Source organism: Rhinopithecus roxellana, chromosome 6, assembly GCF_007565055.1.
Source record: "Rhinopithecus roxellana isolate Shanxi Qingling chromosome 6, ASM756505v1, whole genome shotgun sequence".
In the NCBI taxonomy this organism is placed as follows: domain Eukaryota; kingdom Metazoa; phylum Chordata; class Mammalia; order Primates; family Cercopithecidae; genus Rhinopithecus; species Rhinopithecus roxellana.
Window position 1 is genome coordinate 85639428 of NC_044554.1, and position 21794 is coordinate 85661221.

The following is a 21794-nucleotide window of genomic DNA, read 5'->3' on the forward strand; positions in this document are numbered from 1 at the left end:
ACGTCAATCACTTTCAGGTAGTTGGTATTTATAGAACACTACACCAAACAAACACTAAATATTCTTTTCAAATGCACGTGGTATATTTACTACTATAGATGATATGTGGGGACATAAAGCAAGTCTTAATACATTTAAAAGTATTGAATTCATCCCACGTATGTTCTCTAGCCACCAGAGTCAAATTAAAAATCAATGATCATAAGACATCTAGGAAAATATCAAATCTTTTCAAATTAAACACACTTCTAAATAACCTACAGGTCAAAGAAGAAGTCACAAGACAAATTAGAAAATATTTAAACTTAGTGCAAAATAAAACATATCAAAATTTTTATAATGCAGTTAAAACTCTGCTAAGAAGAAAAATTAGCCTTATTTGCTTACCTTAGAAGACAAGAAAGATCTGAAATTAATGATAATGTTTTAATATTGAGAAACTAGAGGCTAGGTGTGGTGGCTCACACCTGTAATCCCAGAACTTTGAGAGGCCGAGGTGGGTGGATCACTTGAGGTCGGGAGTTCAAGACCAGCCTGGTCAACATGGTGAAACCCCGTGTCTACTAAAAATACAAAAATTAGCCAGGCATGATGGTGGGCGCCTGTAATGGCAGCTACTTGGGAGGCTGAGGCACAAGAATCACTCGAACCCAGGAGGTGCAGATTGCAGTGAACTGAGATCACACCACAGCACTCCAGCCTGGGCAACAGAGTGAGACTAGGTCTCAAAAAAAAAAAAAAAAAGAAAAAGAAAAATAAAAGAAACTAGAAAAATGATTAAATTAAACCAAAACTAAGAAGGAAGAAAATTAAAAAATGATAATAGAAATTGTGAAATGGAGGATAGATATACAAGATAAAAAATTTGAAGAGTCAAAAGTTATTTCCTACCCAAGTGTCCATAGACAAAAGAATGGATAAAGAAAATATGGCATGTCTGTGTCGGGGTGTGTGTGTGTCTATATTTATAATATTATAATATTATTCAGCCATAAAAAGAAAAAGAACCTGCCATTTGCCGCAACATGGATGAACCTGAAGGACATTGTAAGTGAAATAAACCAGGCACAGAAACAGAAATATTGCATGATTTTACTTGCATGTGGAATCTTAAAAAGTCAAGTTTATAGAAGCAAATAGTAGAATGGTGGTTTCCAGGAGCTGAGAGGTGGAGAAAATGAGAGATATTGGTCAAAGTGTATAAACTTTCAGTTTTAAGATGAATTAGTTCTGGAGATATAGTATGGGGACTGTAGTTAATAATACTGTATTTTTTACTTGAAATGTGACAAGAGAACAGATTTTTGGCATCCTCACCACATATGCACATACACACACACAAATGATAACAATGGGTGATGACAGATGTGTTAATTAACTTGACTGTGGTAATCATTACACAATGTATACATGTATCGAATCATTGTGTTGAAGACCTTGAATATATACATTTATTTTGCAATTAAATATTTTAAAAGCCCAAAGGTTTTACTTTGAAAACATTAACAAAAGTGATAAACTTATTGTTAGTCTGATCAAGAAAAGAGAATACATATTACCAATATAAAAAATTACAGATTCTAAAAAAAGATAAGGGAATATTACAAACTCCTGTGTGCCAGTTCTTTTGGCACTTAGACGAAATGAACAAAATCTTTAAAAATACAAGTTAACAAAATTAATACTAGATAAAATAGAATATTATAAATGCATATATATATATTTATAAAATATATGGAGTTCTTTTTTTTTTTATCAAAAGACTTACCACAGTGAAAACTTCAGGCCTAGATAGTTTTACTGATAAATATTATCAGACATTCTAGGAAACAACCACCAATCTTACGTAGGTTATTTCAGAAAATAAAAGAGGGAGTACTTCAACAATTTTAGGAGTCTAACTTTACCTCATACAACAAAATTATACAAAGATTTTACAAAAAATAGAGGAAATCATAGATTAACATTTCTCACATACACAAACACAAACATCTTTACAAAGCAAATAAAAAAACAATAATTTATAGAAAAAATATAATCAAGTGCACTTTATCTCAGGAATGCAAATATTCACTTACCATTAAAAATTAATCAATGTAATTTAACATACTAATGAAGTAAAGGAGAAAATTATTTTGCTAGATATGTCTTTGATGAATTTTTAAAAATATATGGTGAACAGGTTTAAACACAAAGTAGGAAAAAGTGAAAAAGGAAATCATAAACAGAAAAGTTAATTCTTCATAGCAATAGAAAAAAAAATACTAAATTTATATGAAAACACAAAAGACCTGGAATAGCCAAAGCAATGCTGTGCAAAATAAGAAAGCTAGAGACATCACACTTCCTGACTTCAAAATATACCACAAAGCTACAGTAACCAAACCAACATGGTACTAGTATAAAAACAGACACAGAGACCAATGGAACAGATTAGGAAACCCAAATATAAAGACACACAATTACAACCAACTCATCTTCAGCAAAGGCTCCAGGAATACACAATGGGAAAAGGACAGTCTTTTCCATAAAGGTGCTGGGGAAACTGTATAGCCATCAGCACAAGAATGAAACTAGACCCCTACCTCTCACCATACACAAAAATCAAGTCAAAATGGGTTAAAGATTTAAGTCTAAGATCTGAAGCTCTGAAACTATTAGAAAAAAGACATGAAGAAATGATCTAGGACACTGGTGTGGTCAAATGTATTTTGTTTAAGACCTCAAAAGCAGTCAACAAAAGTAAAAATAGCAAAAATGGGACTACATCAAGCTAAAAAGCTCTGTACAGCAAAAAAAAAAAAAAGCGAAGAGACTATTCACAGAATGGGGAAAATATTTGCAAACTACCCATTGGACAAAGGATTAATAATCAGAATGTATATAAGGACCTCAAACAACTCTATAGCTATGTGTATATATATATGTATGTCTTATTTTATGTCTTATTCTGAAAAATGTCTATTCATATCTTTTGCTATATATATACTGATTAAAAAGGGGCAAAAGATATGAATAGACATTTTTTCAGAATAAGGCATAAAAATAATCAACAGGTATGTGAAAAAATGCTCAACATCACCAATCAGAGAAATACACATCAAAACCACAATGAGATATCATCTCACACCAGTTAAAATGTCTTTAACAAAAAGTCAGGGAATAACAAATGCTGGTGAGGATATGGAGAAAGGAAAACCTTCATTCACTGTTGGTAGAAATGTAAATTAGTACAGCCACTATGGAAAACAGTATGGAGGTTCCTCAAAAAACTAAAACTAAAACTAGAAATACTGTATGATTAAGTGATTCCACTACTGAGTATATATCCAAAAGAAAGGAAAACAATATATCAGAAAGATATCTGCATTCCCATGTTTATTGCAGCCCTATTCGCATTAGGCAAAATGTGAACTCAACCTAAGTGTCCATCAGTGGATGAATGGGTAGAGAAAATGTGGTATATACACACAATGGAATATTATTCAGCCATAAAAGAGAATAAAATTCTGTCATTTGTACCAACACGGATGGAACTGGAGGTCATTATGTTAAATGAAATAAGCCAACTACATAAGACAAATATTGCTTGTTCCCACTGATACATGAAAGCTAAAATGGTGGATCTCATGAAGATAGAGATTAGATTGGTGGTTACCAGAGGCCAAGAAAGGGAGTGTGGAGGGGGGATAAAGAGAGGTTGATGAATGGGTACAAATATACAGTTAGATTCAATAATTAAGACTGTGTTTGATATATCAGTGGGGTGACTATAGTTAACAACAATCTGTTGCACATTTCAAAATAACCAGAGGAGTAAAATTCATATGTTTCTAGCATAAAGAAAAGATAGATATTTAAGGTGACAGATATTCCAATTAGTCTGATTTGATTTTTACAGAGTATATTAATGTATCAAATTATCACATTTACCCCCAAAATCTGTATATCTATTATGTATCAATACAAATACATTTTAAAAATATGAAAGTTGATAGTGGTAGAATAGAAGGTACATACGGAAATTAGAGATAAAGCAATACAAAAATTAAGAGACATGAACCACAGGATGAAAATCCCAATATTTGTCTGATAGTAATTCTAAAAGAAGAGAATAATTATAGTTCATTGACAGTAAATAGATAAATATGGAGAAATAGTTGATGAAAGTCACGAATTGTTAAATCGAAGAAGTATAACAAGTCCTAAGCCAGATGAACAAAAATACATCCTCTCCTAAACAAATTCTATTGAATCTGTAAAAAATCCCAAGACAAAGATAGTGTCCTAAAAATAAGCAAAGGGGAGAAAAACAGAATACCTGCAAACAATTAAACTCAGTGTATTTTAAAAGCAACAATACATCTTCAAAATCAATTAGATAGATTTGTTACTAAAAAATCATAACTAGAATTGAACTAGAATTCTAAACCCAAGTTAGAACGTTTTTCAAAACTGAGGGTGAATTAAAACATAGAACTAGAAAAAGTTTACATTTGTGAAAGAATTAGCAAAAATTGAACTTCAGCAAAAAGAAAATGGAACCAAGTTCCTACGGGAGAAAAAACAAGTATAATAAAAAAGCAAAAGGAGGCAAAGAATTGGTAAAATATCATTGAAAATTGAAATAAATAGTAACCATTAAAGATAATAATTATTATAACAATGATTAATTAATTTTGATAAAATAACTGGAAGATAGAGAAAAGTATCTCATAACTAATCTCTTTATGTTATTAGAAGAAAAGACAATATGTTTTAAAAATGTTTTAATTACATTGTGCTAAAACTAAGTATTTGCAAATGTTTCCAATTCAAGAGCTTTTTCTTAAATTCTCACTTTCCATTAACTTTAGTATACTTTTTGTGAATTTTAATTTAATGATTATGACACTAGAACAATGTAAATTCCTTAAACAGGGGAGGAAAAGTAGGAAAGTGTTAAATCTGGTCAATCCAAGAGTTGCGTGAAAGAAGAAATATGAAGAAAGAGGCCAAAAGAAAACATGATAACTAGAAAACAACAGCAATTTTCATTTATATTTGGTCTCTTTTAACTTATCTTTCATGCCTTCTAGGATGAAGGTGAACCACTTGTTCAAACAAACAAGAAATGCAATGCAAAGGGCTCATTTTACAAGTCCTCTACACAAAAGTAAGCAGTTTTCCCAGTGGAATTTTGATTTTGGAATATATTTATTTTTCCTTCATGACACATCCTCTTTATGTCTACAATATCCTGGATCTTATGAGTGACCCAGAGAACATCAAGCGCAGACATTTACTTATATTGATTGCTAAAATAAACTTTGAAGGAAGAGTCTTAAGGCACACCTATGCTTGATGGACGAATAAAACCAAAACAGACAGTAAATGGTCAAAGAGAGAGAGAGGGGAGATAAGAGTACTGTATCCTAGAAAGCCAAGACAGAGAAAGTTTAAAGGGGAGAATTCATTGACTCAGTCAACAAATACATTGGGTACCTATTAACGAATCTATGTCTTAAACTATGAGCTACATCAGTGGGTAGGCAAAGATCTCTGCTCTCAGGATCTCTCAAGGTGTATTGGTCTGTTTCCACACTGCTAATAAAGACATACCTGAGACTGGGCAATTTATAAAGGAAAGAGGTTGAATTGACACAGTTCCACGTGGCTGAGGAGGCCTCACAATCATGGCAGAAGGCAAGGAGGAGCAAAGTTACGTCTTACATGGTGGCAGTCAGGAGAGCCTGTGCAGGGGAACGCCCATGTATAAAACCATCAGATCTCGTGAGACTTATTCACTACCATGAAAACGGTATGAGGGAAACTGCCCCCATGATTCAATTATCTCCACCTGGCCCCACCCTAGACAGGTAAGGATTATTACAATTCAAAGTGAGATTTCGGTGAGGACACAGCCAAACCATATCAAAAGGGGAACAGACAATAATAAGCAAACACACTAAGAAAGTAAATAGACCATATCTTAGAAAGTGACAGATAAGTCTATGAAGAAAATGTAGAACAGGACAAGATCAGGAGTCCCACATGTACAGGGTAGCAGGCTTCAGTAATAAGTAGGAGGCGTGGGGAGGCCTCCCCAGGTGCTGGGGGGTGTGCAGAAATTTGGAGGAGTTGAGAGAGCAGCCATGCAGAGACTTGGAGTGATTCTATTCCCCGAAGAGGGAATATAGAGCAAAAGCCCAGGTCAGAAGTGTGCTTAAGATGTTAAGGAAAAACAAAAGGCCAGGGTGCCTGGAGTAGGATAACAGTAGGGTAAGAGGAGGGAGTAGCAAAAGGAGAGGTCAGAGAAGTGCTAGGAACCAGATCTTGTGGGATACTTTAAGCAATTGTAATTACCAGGACTGTCATTCTGAGTGACATGAGGCTTTAGCAGAGAAGTGGAAAGATCAGATTTATACATGAAGGTAATAATCATGGTGGCTGCTGTGTTCAAAGTGGATTTTTGCAGGGGAGAGAAGATGGAACACCAGTTAGGAGGTTATTGTTGTCATTTAGGATAGAGATAATGGTAGCCTGGGGGAGAGTGCTGGCTGAAAAATTTGTAAGCAACGATTGAGTTCTGGATATATGTTGAATGTAGAGCCAACACAATTTTCTGATTGTGATGAATCTGGGAAAAAGAGGACTCAAAAATGATTCTACGGAGGTTGCCATTTCATAACAAGGTGAAGGCAGTGGAGAAGTCAGTTTTACATACATTGAGTATAAAGATGTTCATTAGACATCCAAGTTGTATGTCAAGTAGGCAGTGTGAAATGTGGATTTGAAGTTTGAAGCAGAGGCCTGGGCTAAAGAAATCAACCTGGGTGTCATGGCTTATAGAAAGGTATGTAAAGCCATGGCACTGAATGAGAACACTAAAGGAGAAGTGTAGTCAGACAGGCAAGGGGCACTGAGTCCTGGCATCTCGTTAAAAAAGAGAAAAAAAGAGGAGAAACCAACAATCGAGACTGAGAAGGAGCAACCAGTAAAGCAGGAGGAAGATGAAGAGTCTAGGTCCTGGAAGGCATATTGAGGATGTGTTCAGGAGGGAGTAATGAAAGCCTATTCACATAATGCAAATAGGTCAAGTGGGATGAGGCCCGAGAATGGATAATGGGGCTGACTAGTGGATTTAGAATTCAGCAGAGTGATAGAGTGAAGGCCAAAACACATGGCATGGCACAGAGAAATGGATGAAGAGGGAAAGAGAGGCAGCAAAAAGAATTAAAAATTGACAACATGTGTGGACCTCAAAGCATTTCAGGTCTGCCCACTCTTTTTTCTTCACATGTTTTGAACACTTCAGACAGCCTTCACATTTCAACTTCATTTTTTATCTCATTCAAATTGAAAGTATACCCATGACCAAACATAGTGTCATGAAACACATGTATGAATGCCTACTGTCCCAGGTGTGTTATGAAAACATTTAAAAACATGATACAAAGCCGGATTTCAAAGCGTTAGAACAACGTGAGAAAAAAGCCTTGTTCATCAGCCAACTTGGATCCAACTCTAGGGCTCAAAACATACCTGCTTGCTGAATATGGGACTTTGGCATCCTCCATTCTTTTTCGTCTCAATTTTCTCATCTTAAAAATGAAGGTTGATAACTAAATGGCCCCTAAATTCCTCTCACTTTTGGGTTTATTTCCCATTGTATTCTTATCTTGATTTTAATTTTAAAAATTTCTGTGATCATCTCAGAAACAGTTAATATTTTGATTAAGGACATGATACTTCACTCAGAATGGAAAAGTTTTATTATAAGACAGGATCAAATCATTGTATTAAGTAGTTTATCTTTAAACATAAAAATGTCCTTGGGGAAAAGTTTATTACCTTCATGGAAAATTCCATAAAATATTTATGAAATTTATCAGAGGCTCAAACAGTGAGGTATCTTTTAAGCTTTCATTGAACTCACAGATTAATTTCTTACATACAATGCTAGTCAGATATGTTAGAAAACATTTAAGACTTTGCTATGATTTAAAATATCTTGTTATATTTAGTACTTCTATGACACTAATTTGAAGTAAGTTCAAAATGTGTTCACACACAACAAAAACACTATGGACTCATCTCTGATCTATTTAACTTTTCCAATATTATGTTTTTTAATTTTCACAGCATTCCTTTGTGGTAGAGACAATTTTTGTATTGGTTCTTGTTCACTCTCGTATCATAAACACCTCACACAAGACTTGAAATATAGTCAACTCTGAACAAATACGTGTTGAGGAAGTGAGAATCACTGATAATTCTTTTAAAAATGACTTGACTGACGGGATTTTTTGGAAGGGTATGCCTTGTCCAGAGAATGGAAAGATCAAGTTTCGCACTAAGTGTGCATAGGGCAGGAGAAGGTCTGGGGATCCATCCATCTTGTCATAATATAGTCTTTAGAATGCAGGTTGTATGGTTTTCACTCAGGATCAAATTGGAATTGATTTCACCGTGTTTGTCCTATATGCCTGTGAAAAAGAACAACTTTCAAAACCCCGAAGATCCCCATATTTGTGTGTGTGTGTGTGTGTGTGTGTGTGTGTGTGTGTGTGTGAAATAATTGCATTTCATAGGATGGCTGAAGCCCTTCAACCATGCTAAAAAAACTTGTGCAATTTGGCTGCATTAGTGTGGAATAGTGTGAATGCTGCTGAATCTTAGGAGGCAGATTATGTGGATTTGAGTCCTGACTTTGACCAATAGCTGACCGTAAGCAAAGGAAATCAGTTTTCTAAGCCATAGTTTATTTGTAAATTAATGGTATTCTCTGAAGGTCAAATGAGCATTTTTTTTGGAAACTGTAAGATGTATGTAAGTTTTCTATTTCTGTGTGACAGACTGCAGGAATTTAGTAGCTTTTGTTATCTGGCAGTCCTGTAGGTCAGAAGTCTAGGCATATTCCAACTGGGTTCACTGTTTAGGGTTCCCTAAAGCTGGAATCAAGGTGTCAGCTGAGACTGGGTTCTCATCTTCCAAGATCATTCAGGTTGTTGACAGAATTCCGTTCATTGTGGCTGTAGGACTGATATTTGTTTCTCCAAGGGCAGACAAAGAGCATGTGTTGCTGTTGCCTGTCTCTTTCTGGAGCTTGCTTGCTTAGATTGGGCCTATTCAGGACAATCCCACCTTTTGATTAACTCAAATTCAACTGATTAGGGACCTTTATTACATGTGCCAATCTCTTGGGGCATATAAAATCACATAACACAGGAGTACTATCTCATCATAATCACTTGCTCTGCCTACTGTCCAGGGGAGGTGATTATATATGGTATGCACACCAAGGGGCAGGGGTCCTCGGCATCATCTTCAGATTCTTCTTATCACAGTATAATATTGTTATAAACTTTACTAATTGAATATGCTTTTCATAAGATGTTTCTATTTAATAACTTCATAGAGCTTATGAAGATGTTCCTTGGGATAAGATGCTACCACCAAAACTTGTTCCAGAAGAAACAACATTGGAAAAAGCCGCTGACCCCATCTCACAGTGTTTTACTCTGAAAAGATACAAAGGGTTGCCAACAATAACTCAGGTCAGCAGACTTCTCCGAGCAATTATGTATTTCTCATTGTTACTGAAATGAGTTCCAAAACTTTAAGTCAAAATAATACTTACCTTATTGTTAACAATACATAAGGAAGTAAATTTATGTAAGATAGGTAAATACATATATACACACGCACACACATGCACACACACATATGTATGGAGTTGAAATTTCCATAATCATACAAGTTATTGATGACTGCAAATACTTTGATATTTTCAATATTTAAAATTTTATTGATTATATAAAGATTACCTCTTTCTCAAAAGTCATTTGCAATGACTGTGTTTATTTCTGAAATTGCAAGAGAATGAGTAAATAATGAAGACAGAAATAATTTTACCAGATAACCTATGCTGAAGATGGTTCTTCACACAGGATCTAGATCTTAGCTCTGTACCTTTCATGGCAAAAAGAGAAGATCCACAGATTGCTATCTGATGTTATCACTTATGATGTGATAAAACAAAGGATACCAATTTTTCAGTAGTGACACTCATTCTTTTCATTTCTGAGTATCAAGAAGAATTTATCACATGAATTATCATATCTATGCCATAGCCAGAGAACTTTTCCTCATGTGTGAATCTGTTTGTGTTACTCCACTGATTAAACCCATCATTTTTAATTAAAAAAAAAAATCCATACTCCTTGACATGACACAGACTCAATTCTCCAATATTTGTCCATGGTTCCCTCCTTAGCGTCATCCCTGTCCCGTTCTCGTCTTCTTACTGTTCCACTTTATTGGCCAAACATCACTCCTCACTGTTCTCTGTCCTATCTCTGCTGAGCTTCTCTCAAGTCTCAAGTCTGCCATGCTCTTTTCCAGGTTGTGTGCTTTGCAGAGTGTTCCACTGCCTTCATCACTCTCCCTATTTATGCCAGGTGAATCTCAAGAATTCTTCAGGTCTTATTGTAGCCCTCACTTTTGACCTCCCAACACTGGATTAGATGTCTCAGCTTTGTGCTTGCAAAGTACCTTCTACTTCCATTGATTCCTTTATCCTTTTGTGCCACTTCTCACTGCATAGGAGTCTTGTTAAGCCCTTGGACTGTTTCCCATAATGAAGTTTTTGAGTACATAAAATCCATAGGATTAAAAAGAAAATCAATTATATTGAAATACAACTCTTAATATAGATCCCAAGAGGTCCATTGATGATAGGTTAAGAAGCCCATATTTTCTTGGAAAATTTATTCAGCTTTTACAGAGCAAAACGATAATGAAAGAGGAAAAACATGGCTTTAATATAAAGACTCAAACCTGAGATTTTCACATAGAAAAAGTTAATTAAAAGAAAAATATATATGGTTTCATCTAGCTAATTTTAAAGGATTGCTAAACTACTTTAAAATATTTTTATACCTGTGAAAGTTGGTCCTTTCATTACACATTCCTTGGCGTTAAATTCTACTAGCATCCAAAGTCCTTCTTGGGCCAGATGAGATTCAAAGCTTAGGATCTAGCCTGGTTTGGAAGTGGGAGACTGGCCTGAGTTTGCAGAGGGTAGGCTACAGTGGATCCAAGTCAGAACAGTAGCTAAGGATGAAAACTAAAATCAGACCTTCCACATGGGTTTCAACCTGAAGCAGGTGGATAATGAGACAGATTCCAGCTATGAGAAAACAAATTGAAATAGGAAGTTTGAGACCAGAGCAAAGACCATGAGTGGCTCCAGACCGAATCCATGAAGTGCTAGGAAAGCTTGAAGAATGTGTTTCCTAGAGAGCCTGGGATATGGCTGTGATGTGGAAAGGACTGTCAAGGGCACAGGAACTTATCCACCGCAAATTATAATGTGCTCATTAACTGTCATTGATTTTGATGATTATTTTTAGATGGTTGGTGAGCTCTGGGACAGATTTCAAACAAGATCTTTCTTGGCACCAGTCAAACCAGTTAATTTGTAAGTTTTATCTCCTGAAATTCTCACACTAGGTTTTTCATTATCGTGTATTATAATTAAGAAGCTGATGCTGTAGCCCATGGCTTAGAGGGGTGGGTGAGGAATATGTTCTCTGATGGAGACCAACCCAGGGACCCCCTGACTCACATCCTTAGGGCTGGGAAGATGACCCAAATCCCAGGACAGTTGCTCAGTGTGCCTGCTTCCTTTACTTTCTCTTTACCCTCCTTAACATTTAGAATATTGGATGTACCATAACCATTTTGGAAAACTGAGTGTGGTGACTCATGCTTATAATCGGAGCATTTTGGGAAGCCAAGGTGGGAGAATTACTTGAGCCCAGGAGGTAGAGACCACCCTGGATGGTCTGTAATTGAAATTGAGTTATAATTTCTCTTTTGTAGACATGGTAAGACCCCATCTCTACAAAAATAAGAAAAATAAAAATTAGCCAAGAGGGATGGTGGTGCACCTGTAGTCCCAAGTACTCGGGAGGCTGAGGCAGGAAGATCCTTTGAGCCCAGAAGTTCCAGGCGGCACTGAGCCATGATTGCACCACTGCATTCCAACCTGGGTGACACAGCAAGATCCTGCCTTAAAAAATAAATAAATAGGCCGGGCACAGTGGCTCATGCCTGTAATCCCGGCACTTCTGGAGGCCTAGGCAGCGGATTACCTGAGGTCAGGAATTTGACCAACATGGTGAAACCCTGCCTGTAATCCCAGCTACTTGGGAGGCTGAGGCAGGAGAATCACTTGGATCCAGGAGGTGGAGATTACAGTGAGCTGAGATCATGCCACTGAACTCCAGCCTGGGAAATGAGCGAGACTCCATCTCAAATAAATAAATAAAATAATATAAAATAGGGAGGGCTTTATAAATAATTTGATATAAACAATTATAATGTCGCTAAAATCCATGGACTTCATATAAAATAGATTATACATTATTTTCTATCAATTTTTGTATTATATAGTTACTTTGTGTTCTATTAATGTTAGAAACTATGGTTTTATTACTACTACTTCCTTACATGTAATTTTCACATTTAGTCTAAAAAATCTTGGTGTTTCTGCCTTTGAAAACATCACAATATTGTCTCTTCATTTTTGCTCTTAACACAACCCACAACACAGGTTATCATCTTTGTTTTTTTCTTGTATTCATTTTTGAATATTTTATGTACACAAAAATGTGTAAGAATGTGATATAGTTTGTGTATCTGCTCCCCAACTTCAGAAATAAAATATTACTTACACAATGGAAAATTTCTATATACTTTTTTCTAAGCGCATCTATCTTCCTCAGGGAGCATGACTAGTATTTTGGATTTGACGTTCACATTTTCATGCATTCTTTTAATATTTTAAAACATATGTGTTATTGTTAACCAATATATGGAACTGTGTTCTTTGTTTATAAACCCAGTATTAGTGGTATCATACATATATTTATGCAAGTTTATATTTTGTTCATATGAAAAAGTACATATGAGGAAGTAACACTAATAAAGTCATAGTTTCAAACATTAATAGAACACAAAGTAACTATATGATACAAAAATTGATTTAAAATAATTTACATTATTTCATTTTACATTATTTAGTTTTACATTATTTTAATTTACACAAAAATTTATATTTGTGTTTGTAAGATTCATATCTGTTGACATCTGTGTTTCTAGGCATTTGTTTTCATTGTTGTAGAGTCTTCTTTTAAATGGATGTGCCAAAAATTATTCATCCATTCTCATAATTTTCTGATTTTTAGTATAGTTGGTACAGTGCCCACATACCTTCACATACCTAAGTATAAAAATATTTCTGAGTTTTATATACTCATATTTATGTCTAGAACTGTTGGGTCATGTGGTGTGTACTTCTCTGCTTTTTACATATTGCTATGTTCTTCTCCAAATGAGTTTTAACAATGGAATCTCCCATTATAAGTGCTTGGGTTCCCATTACTGCACATCACAGCCAGTGTTTAGAATTTTCAGATTTAAAAAAAAAATCCAATCTTATGAATAACAAATTGTGCTCCATTATAATTTTAGTTTGCATCTACCTGATTACTAATGATCAGTTTTTGCAAGTTTATGACCTGTTTGAATTTTCACATCTGTAACTTGCCTGCTCATACCATTTTGTCCCTTTTGCTGTTGGGTTTTTACTTATTGATTGTCACAACTTTTCTATTCAATATGCTGGGTAAAAATCCCTTTCTTGGAAATATGCATCAAAGTATCCCCTTCTAGTCTGTGACTTTTTTATTTTAAGACTTTTCTATTTTTGCTTATCTGAAGTTTTGAATTTTAATGTAACTAAATTCATCAATATTTTTCTTCAGGTTTTGTTGTTTTTGTGAAGATTTTAATGACTGTTTCTCTGCCTCGAAAGAATAAAGATATCCTCCTTTTATAACTTTTTTTCTAAAACATTCAAAGTTTTGCTTTTCACATTTATTATTTTTAAAGCATTTGATTTTTACTTATGATAAGAGCTAGGGATCCATTTTCCCAACATAAGTAAGCAATTATGCTAGTTCAGTTTAATGAGAGGGTCTTACTAAACAGTTTAATGAGTGATTTGTAGGCCTGTTGGGTAAAGCCTATGAGTGCTGAGTCACAATCAGCATTTTGCAAAAATAAAGTTGAATAGGAAATATAATAAAGTGAATCACATGGAATTTTGAAATGGAACTATGTATTTTTCAATAACTACTGTGGGCAATTATGAAGAATAGTGTGAGAGAGACAGACATCACTTACGAAAAACACATGTTATTCTGAAAAAAAATTATTCATTGTATCTTTTGCTCCCTGGAATTTCATCTGATTTTCTGGTTTTTAGATGATCAATTTGATCATCACCTCAGTGGAATGGTCAATCTTATATATTTAACTTTATATTTACCTAATCCAAATTAAATTTAAAGCAAAATGGAGGAGATATTGCTCCACAGCAAAACTAATGAGAGTTTTCGCTAAATTTTAATTATCAAAAATCAATATCAAGGATATCATTTTAAAAATCTTTAACAATTGCACCACTTCAATAAAAGTAGTATAAAGTGACCTTTAAAGGGGATTTTTTGGGTAACTGGTAGAAAAAAGAATGAAATGGAAATACACAATACTGTACTCAAGTCTGACTGCTGGATCTAGAAATGCAAATAGTGACAGTACGGAGAAGAACGTTGAGTCTTGTCAGAAAACTACCATTTTATTGAACCATATCCAAAAATGATGTGTAAGATTTTTGATAAAAATTATTTAAAGTATGGTTTTGTCAAATGTGTAAAATACCCTGCTATAGACTCCAACGTGTAAATTGAATAGTAATAATTTAAATAAAAGATTGAAATAGTTAAAAATTTAAGATTCTTGGCCAGGTGCATGGGCTCACACCTGTAATCCCAGCACTTTGGGGGACTGAGACAGGCAGATCACGAGGTCAGGAGATCGAGACCATCCTGGCCAACGTAGTGAAACCCCGTCTCTACTAAAAATACAAAAATTAGCTGGATGTGGCGGCAGGTGCCTGTAATCACAGCTACTCGAGAGGCAGAGGCAGAAGAATCGCTTGAACCCGGGAGGCGGAGGGTGCAGTAAGCCAAGATTGTGCCACTGCACTCCAGCCTGGGCAACAAGAGCGAGACACCAACTCAAAAAACAAAACAAAACAAAGCAAAAAAATCAAAAAAAAAAAACAAAAAAAGAGATTCTTGTTTATATAGCAAGCTGAAATTGATGATAATCCCATTTGAATACCTTTTTTAAAATGTAATTTTTTTGTACTAATTCTTAACATGCGAATCTTGGTTCTAAAACTTCATTGGTATATTGGTATTTTTAATTTACATATCATGTAGTAAAATGGCAAATAGCTCAGGGAGATGATAATTTTTTTATTCCAGTTTACATGTATCCACTTAATTTATTGATTATAAGTCAGCTGGCAAATGAAAAGCTATGTGTGTTAGTCAGCACTGCTACACCTCAGAATTCTTCAGCATACTATTCACAATGGAAGGCTCCTGTATGTAAATGTTCCTTCCAAGAACCCACACAAAAACCTATATGTGAACGTTTATAACAGCTTGATTCATAATCTCCAAAACCTAGAAACAACCAAGATGCCCTTCAGTAGATAAATAGATAAAGATACTAAAGTATGCCCATACAATGGAATACTACTCAGCAATGAAAAAGAACAAATGCAATACACAACAATATAAATGAATCGGAAACACATTTTGAAAGCAGTCAGACCCAAAAGTTTATTATATGGTTCCATTTATTTGACATTCTGGAGAAAGCAAACTACATCCTTAAATAGTCTCTGTTCAAAATCACAAAGCTTTAAAGGACAATTCCTATGAGATATCCTTGAAGGCTTTTATCTTAATTAGAGAAATACTGTAATAATTTGATGTTTATTAATTTAATGTAAATAACCCAGTTGCCTCTCTTCTCTTTTTTCGAAGTGTGAGTTCAAGTTCTAGAAGTAAATATATTCCTCTCTACACGTAAGTAATGTTTCTCAGTCTTGTAAAAAAAAATTTAGATTTGGTCAGGAGCATTGGCTCACTCCTGTAATCCCAGCACTTTGGGAGGTGGATCACGAGGTCAGGAGATCGAGACCATCCTGGCTAACACGGTGAAACCCCGTCTCTACTAAAAATACCAAAAAATTAGCCCGGTGTGGTGGTGGGCGCCTGTAGGTCCCAGCTGCTCAGGAGGCTGAGGCAGGAGAATGGCATGAACCCGGGAGGTGGAGCTTGCAGTGAGCCCAGAGTGCGCCACTGCAGTCCAGCCTGGGCCACAGAGCAAAACTCCATCTCAAAAAAAAAAAAAAAAAAAAAAGAAAAAAAAATCAGATTTATATTTTGGTTGTAGTTGCTTTTAGCTTACTCATGTTGTATTCACTTTTTAAGACAACTTATGTATTGTAACACATTTCTAATGTTTACATGGCACACAGTGCCTGTTTAATGTCAGAAGTCCCATCTGAGGTTTGGTTTGATGAAAGAAAGAAAAAGAAAGAAAGAGAGAGAGAGAGAAAGAAAGAAAGATAGAGAAAGAGTGGTATTTTTTTGGTTTTCCAAATCGGTTACCTTTTGAAATAAAATACCTTGGATGCTACCACTATTGGGTGTTATGAATCACGAAAACTGTTATAATTGCAGAAGGGATGAGGTGCTCGTTAACAGTGAAGTGCGGGAAATATCACCTCTTATTTTCTACATTTAATACCAGCTTTCCACAGATGGCAAAAAAGTACATTATCTGCCAATTGGGGTCTTCTCTTGGTTTTTAGATGGAAGAAAAACCTTGAAACAAAGTAGATCCAAGAATATGGAGGAGGGATCTGGACCTTTAGTCCCGGCCCACCCCCTCCCATTACTTGGCCTCTTCTGCTCTGCAGTTGACTAGTATTTCTACCAGTGGCCCCAGAAGTCCTTGAAACTCTCTCTGATTGACATTAACTCGGCCTCTCAATTTTCTCTCAGGCTCAAGGGCACGTGGCTTGTTGCCCAAGCCCCTCTGCACCCGTGAGGGTTTTCATCCACCGGTAGCCTTATTATCTCCAGCATACGCCTGCCTCTTCCTTGCCCAACCTCTAGCCAGTCTCCAAAGAAGGAGTTGTGCTGGGGCTACAGGAACAGCCCGCTTCTTTGTTCAGAAACGCAAAACAGCCCTTACTCTCACTCTGGCTCAAATTTAACATCAAGGAGCATGGCACCGCTCATTTCTGAAGAAGAGAAAATCATCTTTATATTTTTTAAGGAAAATTGCTCTATCATTATGCTTTACATTTTGCATTTGGAGCCTTTGATCTATTTTGGCAAATAAATTTCCTTTGGAAGTTAGAATACTGTTCAATGGTTTCTTCTATGTTTCTTATAAAGAAACGTATGCCTTCTTTCCTTTCCATTCTAACAGTGGTCATGTGCAATCTACAAATGCTGATGATGTTGACAACCCCTTGGGAGACATCACATCGCTAGCCAAGCAGCGGTGCTCTAAGCCTCTTTATACAAACACAAGTCGGTGAGTTCCATTCATGATTATTTCCCTTGTTTTATTACTGAGGATGAAACATGATGATGGACTTTACTGTAAATGAAGGAATTTAAACGTGGCTTTTTATTGAACATAGCTGAAGAAGAAAGATACCTGCTTCCTAAAAGAAATGTGGTTTGTCACAAAGGAGATTTTGGAGATTGACTCACTTGGGGCCCTTGAGCAAGTCACTTCATCTCTGTGACTTCAGTTTCTTCATCCGAAACTTGTGAGAAAAAAAATGCCACCAAGCGAGGTGATCGTGGAGGGATCAGTAATGTTTGTAAAGTATCTGAGAAACGGCTGATCACTAACAGAGAGGAATCACTTTTTTTTTTGAGACGGAGTCTCGCTCTGTCGCCCAGGCTGGAGTGCAGTGGCGCAATCTTGGCTCACTGCAAGCTCCGCCTCCCGGGTTCACGTCATTCTCCTGCCTCAGCCTCCCGAGTAGCTCGGACTACAGGCGCCCACCGCCACGCCCAGCTAACTTTTTGTATTTTTAGTAGAGACAGGGTTTCACCGTGTTAGCCAGGATGGTCTCGATGTCCTGAACTCGTGATCCGCCCACCTTGGCCTCCCAAAGTGCTGGGATTACAGGCGTGAACCAACGCACCCGGCAGAGAGGAATCACTTTTACACATAGGAACTTGAAGGCTGTCGTGCCGTGCTTCGTCCTGAGGAAGGAGTCAGTGGGCTGGATTCTTCCATACATTCTGCAAGGACATCATTGTTATTACACATAATAATTCTAAAAATCTAAAGGAAGGATATAGGAAGAAAGCCAATTTGAAATATTCTTCGGGCACAACAATTTAGGATTGTTTCTTCTTTGATACGTATATCTAAATTTTGAAATGTTTTATGAAACATTCTTGCTAAAGAATCAAAACATTCTTTGGGGTCATTTCTTCAAAGAGAGTGAAGAGCAGTATGGCAGCATTTTAAAGATTTGATGTAAAAATGAACCACTTAACTTCAAGAAATTGGGCGTATAGCATTCCTACCTCATCTTGCTGTTAATTTCTGTTTTTAAGCAAATGATATTTTGAGCGAATCATAGAAAAGAATTGAAGACATTAATTGTACTGATCTGATTTGGGCACTAGAGGGCCTCCAAGGTTGCAAAGTTTCTTCTTTTGATTTGCTTTCAATTTTTTACGGAATCTTAACCTGTTAACACAAAGAAATGTTTTTCATTTTTATTTATAAAATATTGACAGACACAGAAAGATATAGTGTCACATATGACATATCAAATAACATAAGTAAACGCCTGTCTATCCCCCACCTAGTAACATACAGAATCGTACTCAAAGGTTTTCAACCATGTGTGTGGCCCCAATTTCATTGCCCATGCTTCTGCTTCCCCAGCTCAGAAGTTAAACTCGTTAGACTTTATGCCTTTCTTTTGCTTAGTTTTCTCTCTAGTTTTGATACATACATATGAATCTCTAAACAAATTATTATGTAGTTTCCACAATACTGCTTGAGGTAAAAAGCAAAGTACAGGAGAATACAAACAATATGATGTCATTTGCATACGAGTAGATGAGCTTACTTTGTGCCAAGTAAGGAATAGAGAACCATCCTATTCAAATGCAAGTATGTCTCCTCTTGAATTTTTTCATCTTAAAGTTTCTTGAAGAGAAATGGCTTTATGATATTTTTAGGGTTTTTTTTTAATGATTGGTGGCACTTAATCATGGCTGGGAAGCCCTGCTATACCCTTGCCTTTTCAGTGAAAGCCTTTTTTTTTTTTTTTTAGAGACAGAGTCTCACTCTGTCACCCAGACTGAAGTGCAGTAGTGTGATCTCGGCTCACTGCAACCTTTGCCTCCCGGGTTCAAGTGATTCTCCTGCATCAGCCTCCTGAGTAGCAGGGATTACAGGTTCACAGCACCATGCCTGGTTAATTTTTTTGTAATTTTAGTAGAGATGGGGGTTTCACCATGTTGGTCAGGCTGGTCTCGAACTCCTGACCTCAAGTGATCCACCTGCCTTGGCCTCCCAAAGTGCTGGGATTAAGGTGTCAGCCACCACACCCGGCCCAAAAGCCGTATTTCAGGCAAAGGTCAAGGCCATTTACTCTCTAGTTCAAGTGGTTTCAGCATTGGAATCACCAATTTTCCTACAGGGCAAAAGTTTTAACAAATTTCCTTCATCATTTTATTTTATGGTTACTAAGTCATCGGACATGCTCTGTGTTTTTTATATTGGTAGTGATTGTGCTAATAGCTTAAAAATAGTAGTTTTAATTTTTTTTGTAGAACTGAATCTGATCATTAAAGAAAAAGTATAGAAATATTAATAACAATAACAATATAACCATATTCTTACACAAAACATAACTATTATTAACATGTTGGCATATTTCCATCTGTCATACACACTTTTAATCTCGCTTTTGTATATTTATATAGCTATGATCACATTACACAGAACATTTTTACCACCATAACATTACCACATAATTATGGGTACATGTTTTTATGAGCTTATCATAGCTTCTATTTGTGTAGATGTACTGTAACTGCCTCATTCACTTAGGTTACATATGTAAATTGTTTCCATTTTTGATATGGTAAATCATGCCCCCAAATATTCTTTATATGACTCTTTCTTGATTTGAAGTTATTTACTTAAGTGACACTCCTCCAAAAGGATTCCAGGGTCAGAATACGTAAACATTCTTAAAACGTTCTTAAACTTATGGCTATCATTTTCTTGAAGTGTTATGTGAATTTACAGAGGTTTGATGAGCCAGTGATTATGCTCAGTATTTATGCTTACCTTTAATGTTAACACTGAAGCTCCACAAATAACTTTTTTCCAAAAATGTTCATTATGAAAATAATTCCGATATTTTTGAAAGTAGAAAGTAAAATATCTTTCATTTTCAATCCCAATATTAAAAGCTTGATTTCTTTTTACACTCTTCCCCTCATGCATTTATGAATGTGTGCAACATATATGTACAAGTGTATTGCATGTGCATGCATAGGTGGAGTGTATGTGTGTATGTAAGATTGAAATATGCACTAGATATTTTTCCATATTAAAATCTTTTTAATGGCTAGATGTATCCCACCAAGTCTATAACAAGTTTATGTAGCCCAAGCCCTTGTTGTAAAGAATATAGCAAAAGCAGCCTCTACATATATGTTTGTACACTTATCCATGCATTCTTTTAGAACAAACCACTAAAAATGAAATTGTTGCCTGAGTTTTCTTGTTAAAATTATTTTCAAATTTGGTAGGCATGCCCAGTTATTAAATGACATTTAGAGTTCAGGAACTCGCAATATTAATGTGGTTTCTACTGCAGTTCCTAACTTATAACTTGAGACTAGTTTAGGAAATAGAAAGAATCCAAAATAGTCATTGGGTTTGCAAAAATTATTGAAGTTCAGTATAGCTAAACAATTTTCTTTGTTTCTTCAACAAACATGTACTGTTGACTGGATCTGGGTAGTGTTCAGGAATTTTTTTAACTGATACAAATTCATCCCCACTTATAATCTGTGTCAAGCAGAAAATTAAGGTAAGACTGAGATAAGAATCCTGTTTAATCAGGCCGGGCACAGTGGCTCACACCTGTAATCCCAGCACTTTGGGAAGCCAAGGCGGGTGGATCACCTGAGGTCAGAAGTTGGAGATCAGCCTGGCCAACATGGTGAAACCCCATCTCTACTAAAAAACACAAAAATTTGCCAGGCTTGGTGCTGAGCATCTGTAATCCCAGCTGCTAGGGAGGCTGAGGCAAGAGAATCACTTGAGCCTGGGAGTCGAAGGTTGCAGTGAGCTAAGATCGCGCCACTGCACTACAGCCTGGGTGACAGAGACCTTGTCTCAAAAAAAGAGAAAAAAGAATCCTGTTTTTCAAATCTGATGTTTTGATCCTCTTCAATATAAGATCCATATTCTTTGCAAGGGCTCAGTGAACAAGTTTGAAGAGAAGCTCAGTCCGTTTCAGTAACCATTTTACAGTGCCATATACCTTTAGTGCTTTGCAGTCATGAGTCATCAGTACAAGAAACATGATAACTGAATGATCTGTAATGGCAGATCTGTGTCCTTTCCCAAGGATATGGAAAAAGGTGTTGGGGTGCTTTTTCTTTGGTAATGGACTCTATTGTAGATATATATATGTGTGTGTGTGTGTGTGTGTGTGTGTGTGTGTGTGTGTGTGTGTGTGTATCTGACATATGGAAGAGAGCTCTGGGATCTAACCTATGTGCATCTCGCCCTTGTATTTCCAAAGA

The 21794-nt window shown here is 35.9% G+C and overlaps 1 protein-coding gene across 1 annotated transcript in view; it reads left to right on the plus strand.

The window, feature by feature from the left end:
* Positions 1–21794, plus strand: part of SPATA48 (spermatogenesis associated 48) — a 65248-nt gene that overhangs the window by 30166 nt on the left and 13288 nt on the right. Inside the window, exons 3-7 of the mRNA XM_010357497.2 lie at positions 5079–5155; positions 9401–9539; positions 11397–11464; positions 15954–15995; positions 17413–17520. Of these exons, the coding sequence (XP_010355799.2) occupies positions 5079–5155; positions 9401–9539; positions 11397–11464; positions 15954–15995; positions 17413–17520 (434 nt within the window). The remainder of the gene's footprint in view (positions 1–5078; positions 5156–9400; positions 9540–11396; positions 11465–15953; positions 15996–17412; positions 17521–21794) is intronic.